At 48.7% G+C, this 11,026-nt stretch overlaps 1 protein-coding gene across 1 annotated transcript; it reads right to left on the bottom strand.

The window, feature by feature from the left end:
• Positions 1–34: 34 nt before the first annotated feature.
• On the bottom strand, positions 35–3,404 carry LOC118831110 (class I histocompatibility antigen, Gogo-OKO alpha chain-like). The gene is made up of 5 exons (XM_036738269.1): positions 3,306–3,404; positions 1,511–1,789; positions 1,069–1,347; positions 387–662; positions 35–255 (listed from the first exon to the last, which is right to left on the bottom strand). The coding sequence occupies exons 1-5, from the start codon at positions 3,367–3,369 to the stop codon at positions 38–40; spliced, it is 1,116 nt and encodes a 371-aa protein (XP_036594164.1). The 5' UTR covers positions 3,370–3,404; the 3' UTR covers positions 35–37.
• Between the last annotated feature and the right edge of the window lie 7,622 nt (positions 3,405–11,026).

The following is an 11,026-nucleotide window of genomic DNA, read 5'->3' as shown; positions in this document are numbered from 1 at the left end:
TGTTCATCTGGAGTCTTGGGGCTCATTTGAGAGTCTCTTAGATGGGAAAAAGAGGACTTGGGGGCAGAAAGACAAGCTGCCGGGTCAGTGAAAGCCCAGATCTCCCTGGTACCTGCTCCCTAAGGGCCCCTTCCCAGTCCTGCCCACCTGAATTCTTCTTCCTCCAGATCCCAACTCCAGCAATCACTACAGTGAGGAGAAGGAGACCAGCAACAATGCCCCCCACAATATACCAGGTGGATGAGGACTGTGGCTCTAGGATAGAAAAGAGAAGTGAGAGGCTCTGATCCCTCTGGGACTGAGATCCCCCCTCCCCGTAGCAATTCCACCTCCCTTTGGTCCTGCAGGGGGATGGCCTTTCCCCAGCCCCTCCTCACTGTCCTTACCCCATTTCAGGGTGAGGGGCTCAGACAGCCCCTCATGCTGAACTCGGCAGGTGTATTTGCCTTCCTGACCAGGGGTCATCTGCACAGCTGCCCACTTCTGGAAGGTCCCGTCTCCTGCAGGCCTGGTCTCAATGAACTCTGTGTCCTGGAGCTGTTCCTCCCCATCCCTCAGCCATGTCAGGGAGATGTCCGAGGGGTAAAAGTCCTGGGCCCGGCACCGCAGGGTCACCTCCCCTTGGGGGTCAGTGTGACGGGTAACTCGGGCAGAGGGCGGGTCTGGAGGCAAAGGTTGGAGGCAATTACAGGCTCCCCTTCCCCCTCCCCTCCAGGGGCACAAGGACCTGTGCGGGCAAAGGGTACATCCCCAACCCGGGCCCTGGGGTACAAGGGGTCCCTGGGGGTGGGGAGCCTGAGGCTGAGGCTGGGGGGTGGGGGAGGAAGGGTTGCCGGGGCCTTGAGTGCCCAGCACACTCAGGCAGGTGTGGAGACAAGGGTCAGAGGCATGTCCAGGCTCCCCGCCACGGGAACAAGGATGCGTGGGGCCGAGGGAATACCCCACAATCCAGCCCTGGGATACAAGGGGACCCTGGGGGTGGGGAGCCCGGGGCTGAAGTTGCAGGGGAGGTGAAGGGCCTGCTGGGAGCCTTGAGTGCCGAGCACACTAGGGCGTGGCCAGCGGTACCTGTCCTCCCCAGAGTCTCCTTCCCCATCTCCAGGTACTTCTTCAGCCACCTCACGCACGTCTCCTCCAGATAGGCTTTCCTTCTCTTCGTGAAGCCCCTGTCTGCCTCCCACTTGCGCTTGGAGTTCACGGCCTGGGGCGCCGCCGCCGTCCATGTCCAAGTGTCCGTGTCCAGGGTGATGTAGTCCAGCCCGTCGTAGGCAAACTGTATAAACCCGCGCTTGAAGTCGAGCTCGGGAGTCACCTCGCAGCTGTACATGCCCTGGTAGGTATGGACCCCTGCCCGCCCCCGGCCCGGGTCAGCGCGGCCGGACTGTGGCTGATCCCGTGACCCCCCATCCGGGATGACCCTGAGGTGCTCCCCCCCCCCCGCCCCATGTCCCCGGGGGAGCCGCGGGTGACCATGGGCCGGCTCGGACCCGCCCCGGCCCCCGTCACGCACCGCCCCCGCTCTGGTTGAAGTAGCCCCGCAGGATCTCCAGGTCCTCTCGGAAAACCTGTGCGCGCCTCCTGGCGTACAGCATCTCCTCCTCCCAATAGTGCGGGTCCTCCTGCTCCACCCGCTCCATCCACGCCGCCCGTGGCTCCACCCTCGGACTCGCGCTGTCGCTGTCGAAGCGCGCGAACTGCTGATCGTCCACGAAGCCCACGGCGAGGAACCGCGACTCCCCGAGCTCGGGCCGGGTCACGGCGGCGAGGAAATGCCTCAGGGAGTGGGAGCCTGAGAGGTGGGGAGCCGGGCTGGGTCAGGGCAGGGACCGCGTAGACCCGACCCCTGCGGCCAAGCCCGGGTGAGACCCTTGACCTCGTGCCGAAGGGGTCGAAACCCTTGACTTCCTGGCGTAACCCTCGACTGCATCGCGCCTAGGGAGTGACCCTTGACTCCGTCACGCCCGAGGGGAGACCCCGGACTCCGAACCCTGCTGCTCCGAGATGCCTCCCCACCCCTGGCATTCCCGCACCTCCGCCCCCGGCAATGCCAGCGCTCCATACTGGGAGGTGATAAACAGCGCTTTGAGATCAGTCAAACGCCTCCCCTGACCACGCAGACAGGTCCTAGGCCCCTTTGCCTAGGCCCTGCCCCACCCCCAGCCCCCAGCTCTGGTCCGGTCCTGGACCCTCACACTCCTCACCTTCGGCCCCACCTTGTGTCCTCACCTGCCCCCAGCCCTACTCCACCTGCCCCACCCCCACCGCCACGATCCTCCCTGAAGCTCTTTAACAAAGCTGCTCCTGGTTCTCTATCCTCACCCTCGGATACTGGGGGGGGGGGGGGGGAAGGGGCGGCTTCCGAACAGCTTCTGCTCCTTCTGATCGCCCCCAGGACTGTCGCCCCCATTCTCCCCCCAGGCACCTCTGCCTCAGAGTCTCTTGTCCTCACACCCACCTACAATCCACTCACTGCCCCACCCCAAACTAAGGGACCATCACCAAGACACCCCCCCCCCCCCACCAAAGCCCAGCTGAGGGGCGGCAGGCTGCTGGTCCGGAGTCACACGCAGGCTTGTTCACGGCTTCCTTTCAGCACTGCCCTGCCCACACCTGAGATGAAGGAGAGGGATCCCCGGAAACTGCCCCCCCACCACCACCAATGTCTTTCTCCCCCTTCTTTAGATTTATAGATGTCACTTCAGTTGTGAATGGAATACAAGATTGTGAAAGCTTCCCTATGAATAACTCATGCAAGGCAATATTCAAATAGAGATGGTACAAATTTAGTTAGGATGTGAACCTCACCAAGCCTAAGTTTCGTTTTCCTGTAAATCATATGATTTTGGGGAAACCAGATGATATTCCCCCCTCCCCCTCCCCTAGCCTACTTACAAATAGCCATCTTAGCATTAAAGTTTCTCTATAAGGTAATTCTGTAGTTTCTGTGCTTGTAGTGGGTAAAAACTTATTCCTGGTTAGATTGTGAGGCCACTCGTCTTTGAATGGGGATGGGGGTCCAGCCTCTGGGGTGGGATTTTTTAGAATTGTTTGTGCAAGGGTATATATCTCCCTGCTTGCCTTCCCCCCCCCCCCCTTGCCTCTCTTCACTGCTATCTCTGCCCTGGTAGTGATAGCCCACTTCTCGAGTCTTGATCAAATAAAGCTTCTGGTTTTTTTTCTGCCTTGAGAAACCGAGACATCTCTGGTTTTTTTTTTTTTTAATTGAGCCACAACACACCCACTCTTCAACCACTGGATGCTGTGTCCAGTCTCCAGGCGGCCGTTTAATTCTGTTCTCTACTTACCTGCCCAGGTCTCCGGCAGGGCCAGTGTCCCCAGAAAAAGGAGAGAGATCCCGTAGCCTTCCATGGTGCCCAGGCAGAGAAGCCCAAGATCACTGAGACCAGTTTGCACTTGGTTTATAAAGGCACAAATCCCTCCCTTCTGGTTGGCTTCACGGAGGCTCTGCCAGCCAATAGCAAACAGAAGACAAAAAACGTCATGGTGACTGGGCAGAGCACGCACAGGTTAGAGACCAAAACTGAAACTGACACTGAGGAAATCCCTGGCTATATAGACCTTGGCTCTTTCCCTGTTATTCACACAGAACAGCCAGAGTCTCCCTCCAGCTGTCATCTCTGAGAACACTGGGCTCTTGTGCTCCAGGCTAGAATCAGAGAGAAAGAAGGTCCCAGCCCTCAATCCTCTCCATCTGGCTGAGTAGAATACTGAAATAGTGAAGCCCCACCTCAGCATGGGACAAGACCTTACCTTTCCTACCACCCACCCCCACCCTGCACCACTCCTATATTTTTAGAAACTGCTTTGCTGAGAAAGTAGGGATAAGAAATTACATCAGGGGACAGACACCTGCAAGGTCTTTTTAGCTGTTACTCCCTTTTTGCTGAATACCAGTCTCGTGCCTGTCCTTTTGTTCTTTGTTCTCTGCTGCTGGGAAAAGATTCTGCGTTTGTAATGTGAGCTTCAAATCCAGTCAATGGGAAGAGGAGCCAGTGGGGAGGGTGGAGGGAACTCTGTGTTAGTGTTTATATAACTTGCTTTGAGATGTTTGCAATACACACACATGCTGGCATCAAGTTGACCCACGCTGGTGTGTGTCCTTTCTCATGAGAAAATAATAAACTCCTTTTTGCATTTTCTCAAGAATGATCTCTATTTTTAATGTGAGTAGTGGTCTCTGACTCATACATGGCCTTCCAACCCCCAGCCCTCCTCAGTGTGACCCTTTCCCTTCCTTATAAGATGGGAAGAAAATGTCCCCACTCAAAATTGAGGGGGTCTGAAGACTGAAGAAATCTACAGGCCCATTTATGGAAGGGTGTGTTGACATCTCCGTTTTAATGATCTCCATCCAACCTCCACAGGCCTCATAGATAAGTAAGCAAGAAACCCAAGTATAAAGAGTAAATCAGAGTACCGTAAATGGAATGTGGAATCAGAGTAGATGACTTTGTCTCACCAAAAAAGGGGCAGGTATGTGGCACAGTGGATGGAGCCAAGGGCTGAGAGTCAGGAAGACCTGAGTTCCAACCCGGGCCTCAGATATTTACTAGCTGTGTGACCCTGGGCAAATCGCTTAACCCTGTTTGCCTCAGTTTCCTCATCTGAAAAATGAGGAGAAGGAAATACCAAGCCACTCCAGTGTCTTTGATTTAAAAAAAAAAAACCCAAAAGGGGTCACAATGAGTCAGACACAACTCAATAGTAACAAAAGGAAAGAGCTTTAATTATTAAAATGGGGAGGAGTACCATTTCAGCCTAAGGTGGGTTCTGAACTGCCTGATATATGAAGGTGTGAATTCCTAGTAACCTTTTCTTTTTTTCAGAAATAAAGAACCTGGGCACATTTGATAGGACTTTCCCTCTTTCTTGTCTCTTCACCCCAACTAGGAAACCATGAAACTTCAGATTTTGTGGAGAGCTTAAAATTACCCCTGGAAAGGATCTTAAGAGAAAATCTTCATTTTGCAAATTAGGAAACTGAAGACCGCCAATGTTGAGAGACTTTTCTAAGGTCATAAAGAGAGGAAGCAGCAAAACTGAGGTTTGCCCCTCCATCCTCTCACTGCAGATTCAATCCTCTTTCCCCAACACAGGCTGGGCTAGAGATAGTCCTGAATGAGCCTCCTCTGGGGAAGGACACCTGGATCCTCCAGAGCATGGTGGAGGCAGCACTGTGTGGAAAGGCAAGGAAAGACGTGGATGATTCCGTTCCTTATCATTTCCTGCTACCAGACCCTTCAGACCAAGTCCTCTGCCATCTTTGTTCTTTTGATCCCGATGGACCTTAAAATAATCTCTCCTAAAAAACCCAACCCTTGTCCCTTCCCATTATGCATCCTTCCCCACAGCACAGCTGTCTGGTGCACCAGTTTTCTAGGAAAAATATAGACAAGTCCTGAGATTTTTCCGTCCTTTCAGTGATACCTTCCCTGCAAAAGATTAGGATGCAGCCTCCTCAGCACTTCTCTCTCTCAGTTGCTAACACTGCTCTTTCTCAGAATCTTCCATGTTCTCTCCCTACCCTGATCCCAGAATCCTCTAAGCAATGCTTCTGAAAGACCCTTCCTTGGTCAGGCCACAGCTGGAGGATTGTGTTCAGTCTGGGACACCACATTTTAGAAAGAGTATGGACACTGTGTCCAGAAGACACTTGTCCAGAAGACAAGGACCAGAATGGTGAGGGGACCAGAGAACTTTCTATGGAGGATTGGAGGAAGGAATTGGGGGTGTTTGCCTAGAAGAAGAGAAGATACCGAGGGGAGAAGATGGTTGTCTTCAGGTATATGAAGGATTGTTTGGAAACAGACTCAGACGAGTCCAAGAGGTCATTACTAGGACCTGAGGAAACATTGCAGAGAGGCTGATTTCACCTGAGGATTAGGTCTGTCTAGAAGTGCAATGGCCCTCCCCTGGAAGTCATGGCTTCCTCTGCCTTGGAGGTCCTCAGGCAGACACTCAATGACCATGTGGTTAAGATAGAGAAGGGATTGTTGTTCAGACAGGAGCTGGGTTGGATGCCTAAGGTACCTGGGAGCTCTTAGTCTCTGATCTGAGTTATCAGCCCCAACCATCAGCATCCATGCCTGCAAGTGAAAAGGCCATTTTCTCTCCCCAGTTGTTCATATAGGAGAGAGAGAGAGAAGGAGAAAATAACCTGGGACCCAAAGCAAACATATTCCTCTGCTTAATACAAGTTTTAATATGGTGTTAAGTCTGCAGGTTTCAGAATACAGGGGGTGTGGAATTCAGTGACCTTAGCTGTGTTAACCGGAGGGAATCAGGAAGCCATTATATAGGCCCAGGACCCTAGAGATGGTGATGCCCAAAAGAAAGCACTGTATTAGGAGGGCAGAGTTTATAATCTCAAAGAGGATCATAAACATGTCTGAAACGTTCGGAACCGCCGGATATAAGAAACTCTCAAAGTAGAAGGCAGAAGAATCAAAACATTTATTTAGGCTCCACAGTAACCAACCCATGAACCAGCAACCCCATTTTGATATATTGATCAAAAGCTTCCAGGCCCAATAAGTACGCCTTGAAAGAGTAACCAGGAGGCTACAGAGAAGCATGATTGCGTAAAGCAAAATCATGTTTCCCCCTCTATGGTAATAAGATTACCCACTGGACTGAAGTCTTTGTTCAGCTTCCTCCCGTAGGTCAGCTCTGCTACTGGCAGCTCCTGCTTCAGCTGTGGCTGTGGCTGTAACTGTAGCTGTAACTGTCGCTGTAACTGTCGCTGTAACTGTCGCTGTAACTGTCGCTGTAACTGTCTCTGGCTCCAACCGGAAAAGGAAAAGAGGATCTTCAAGCTGTCCTCTCCCCTCTTATAGAGTTTTTGACATCATCAAGCACCACCTGAACGATCAGGGCCGATTGGTTCTTGACTTGGCCCCTCCCCCTAGCGTAGCCGCCAACACCTCCCCTCAGCCAGCCCCATGACTCATCACACAGGAAGTTGTCTGCTTCCTGGAATGCTCTTTGGGCTTCCTGCCCCGGAAGAGCAAGCCACAGTGTCCAGAGGCTCAATGAGGTAAGCTGAGTCATTCAAAGAAAACAAAGGCCATTCTGGCTACACTCCACCCCTTGTTATAGGATACATAATCTAATCAGCCATGTATCCTAGAACATACATTGTGATCCAATTACAAAGGAAACTAAAACATATCATTCATTATAAAGCAAAACATATCATTTGGTGACATTCCTAAATATTGGTTTACGATTCAAATGTGATCCACCCCTAGGTCCCAGCAAGATAATCTCTTCAATCAATCATCCCCAAAATAATTATTAATAATTCAAATGTCCACCCCTAAATCCTTGTATCCATTACATAGGATCAATAATATCATAACAATAAAACAACACAGCAAGGATAACACAAAATAAGTAAACAGAACACTATCATCATTTCCACCCCCCTTGAACGATTGGGGCTCAAAATCTTGGGGTGAGGGGTGAAGGTCTCATTTTCCATAGCTTCTTCATGCTGAAATTGGATGTAGAGATGGCCCTGCCCCCAAAAAGTCCCATTCCAGAGGTCATTTCTTTAACGAGCTGGCAGGAATTCCAAGAATGCTACATGCTTAGGCAGTCACCGGAAAGTGCAGGGTACTTAAGCCTAAAGGAGACAGAACTAGCAACAAGGTTAACCAAAACAAAGGACAAAAAGAATAGACAAGTATGGACTATAATTCTTCAAATAAAATCATCTCAAGTTTGGTTGAGATTTCAGTTATGCAAAGATCCAACATCAGAGCCAAACTCAGGTGGGAAATGTTTCTTTTCAAAAGGAACATAATGAGGAAGCCAAGAGGATCCCACTCTAGATAGAGACTAAGATTGTCCTCCCAGCCTTTCCCCAAATGTACAAGTTTTCATCCGTTAATCACACAAAGTTACCTTTCCTCTGAGTGGCTTATGGCATTTACCAGCATCAGCCATACCTGTGGAGTCTATGAATCTATTATTATAACCTATTCACGGTAAAATATATGGTTCAGGGGTACGATTTGGTAATTATTTTCCCCTGAATAGACAACTGTTACAGTGTTGTCCTTCCCATGGGCTATAACTTCTGCAGCCTTTGGAATATCATCTGGCTTCCGTTTTACCCATACCTTAGCTCCTGACTTTATTCTATCAATGGAGCAAGACCCTTTTGCCCCTCTAGTAGTTATTTTGGGAGGAGGGTCAGTTTTCACAAAGGGTATTTTTTCACAGGGGATAATAATGACTTGAACCATCCTATCATTTCTACAAAATTGTACAGGTTTTTTACCCATATTCTGGAGTGTCACAACAATTTCTTTTTGATAATTAGAATCTATCACTCCAGCCAATACATGTATTCCTTGAGCCGCTAATCCTGGTTTAGGTAATATCCGTCCAAGATGATTCTTGGGGATTCTCATACATACTCCAGTAGGGGTTTTTCTTATCTCTTTCCTATTTAACCTAAAATTCTCTATACAATGTAAATCATATCCTGCTGAACCAGGTGTTCCTGGACTTGGTAGTGGGACATCTTCCCTCACAGTCCAAAATTCAATGTTTTGGATCTCACATGTTTGCTGTTCTCTGATCTGCAGATTTGGGGTCATCATTCTGGCTAGAGGTGTACTCCCCCCAAGGGCCTATTATTCAAATTACATAAGGCAATAGACAAATTATCCTTCCAATGTCGATATGAATTATTTGAGCTTAATTTTCTCAGCTGTTCTTTCAACAATCCATTCATTCTTTCAATTAGCCCAGATGCTTGTGGGTAATATGGAATATGATATATCCATTCTATATTATTCAACACACAATATCTTTTCACTTCTTTGCCCTTGAAATGTGACCCATTGTCACTTTGAATCTGCATTGGGGTTCCATAATATAAACTTACAATATCTAAAGTTTTACAGGTGTTTTTCTGAGTTGCGTCTTTATAAGGACAAGCCACTAGTACACCTGAATAGGTGTCAACACACGTACATACATATTTACATCCTTTATCCTGGGGTAGTGGGCCAATATAATCTATCTGCCAAATTTGGGCTGGAACTTTTCCCCTTGCTATTTCTCCAGTAACTATCCTAGGAAGAGTTCGTTCTTTTTCTAATTGGCATATACAACACTCCTCTGTTATTTGTTTTAACAACGCATGAGAAATACTGATACCTCGATCCTGTGCCCATCGATGGGTGGCCTGGACCCCTAAATGGCCAGCAGTCTGGTGGACCCATCTTGCTAAGGCTGGGTCATCAGTTGGAGTCGGAGTAGGGACAATACATTCAGTAGCAATCTTTGCTAGTCGATCCGCATGTGCATTGTACTCACGTTCTGGTGTGGTCAGGGTTGCATGAGCATCAACATGAAAAACTGACAGATCTGTAACCAAAGACATGTCCCATATATTTTCCCATAACTCTTTACCCCAAACTTGTTTGCCATGAATCTCCCAATTCTGATTCCTCCATATAGGCATCCACGTAGCTAGTTTGAAGGTTCAACATCTGTAGTATTTGCAGGAGCAGTTCTTATTTCCCTATCTCTCCTGTTATCAAGGCCTTTATCTCTGTACATTCTATATAATTCATTGGTTGGAATTCCATCTATCATTTCAAAACCTACCCCTGCTCTCAATAAAGCAGTAAACATTTCTTTCCTTGTTACTCTCCTTTGGCGCCAAGTTTGCTGGTTATTCACCCTTCTCTCTCGAGGAGATCTATCCCTTCCCCAGTCACCTAAGTCATGTAACTGTAAAATCTTATTTATCACTGTTGTAAGACGGCTCCCTACTTCTCCAAGTAATAAATTCAAAATTAGTTGTTTATAAGCAGGGGGAGCTGTCCTAATTATTAAATTCCTATGAGGCAGTCCCATTGGATCATTGTAATATTTGTCTGCAGTTCCTATCATAATGGCAGTCTTCATTACCTCCTCCTTTAGTCTCATGATACAGTCTCTAAGTGAATACCAGGGTCTGTGCTCAGTGGGCCACATAGAATCAGTAGCATATCTCTTATTGCATCCCACAGCGGCTAATGCCAACAGAGTAGTCCTGCTATCACCATCTCCTTGCTGATGATGTTCCCTAAAAGCTTGTTGAACTAGAGGATCATGGCTGATACCTATGAATCTCATGCAGTCTGTCCTATCCACTGATATTCCACTGGCCCCTTGATCACTGAGTCTTACCATCCAAGATATCAATGGTTCTCCTATTCTTTGGCTGAATCTACTCAAAATATCTGTGACCTCTTGCGGTGAGAAATCTTCCTGAATTTCCCTTGTAACTGAATCTTCACCTCGGGTTTCTGTCTTCCTCCTTTGTATGGGTCGAGCCCTTGTCTGATCATTTAACCATCTCCTATGCTCTGTGTGAGGCACATCCTGAACCCCAGTAGTGTTTTGTGCCTCAGCCCCTAACATTGTCTCATTCTCTCCCCACTCACTTCCTCTGCCACCATGGCTAGGACGAAGCAGGCAGTCAGGCTCTTTCTGGGCTGGGTTGAAATGCACTCTGGGCTTTTTTGGTCTCCTGTTGCTCTTAGCCACATTAATAGAAAAGTTCTCATTTGAGTCAGTTTGGTCTCCTGCTATCTGAGATTCCCCTTCTTCCTGTGGGGTAGGAGTGCCCCCATGTCTTTCACTTAATCTCAATCTTTCGTATACTAGCCGGTAGGCTGATAACACTATCCAGCTTTGCCTAGATAGTGATGCCCCTGACTGAATCCCAACTTCTCGTAAACACTTTTCCAAATCCCTAGGATCTCCTCTCCGTAGCCTTGGTTCCCAGTTTTCACAGGGTCCAGCTTTTTAGCCAATTCTTTTGCTAGGGAGGAATAAAATGGATCCTCCCATCCTGGGATATTCATCTCTTCCTCTGGAATTGTTCTGCTTCTAAATAGAGATCTTATACCTAGCGATCCCATCCTCGTCGCCAAATGTATTAGGAGGGCAGAGTTTATAATCTCAAAGAGGATCATAAACATGTCTGAAACGTTCG

The sequence above is a fragment of the Trichosurus vulpecula genome, chromosome 9 (assembly GCF_011100635.1).
Source record: "Trichosurus vulpecula isolate mTriVul1 chromosome 9, mTriVul1.pri, whole genome shotgun sequence".
NCBI lineage: Eukaryota > Metazoa > Chordata > Mammalia > Diprotodontia > Phalangeridae > Trichosurus > Trichosurus vulpecula.
This window is presented reverse-complemented; position numbering and strand designations above follow the sequence as displayed.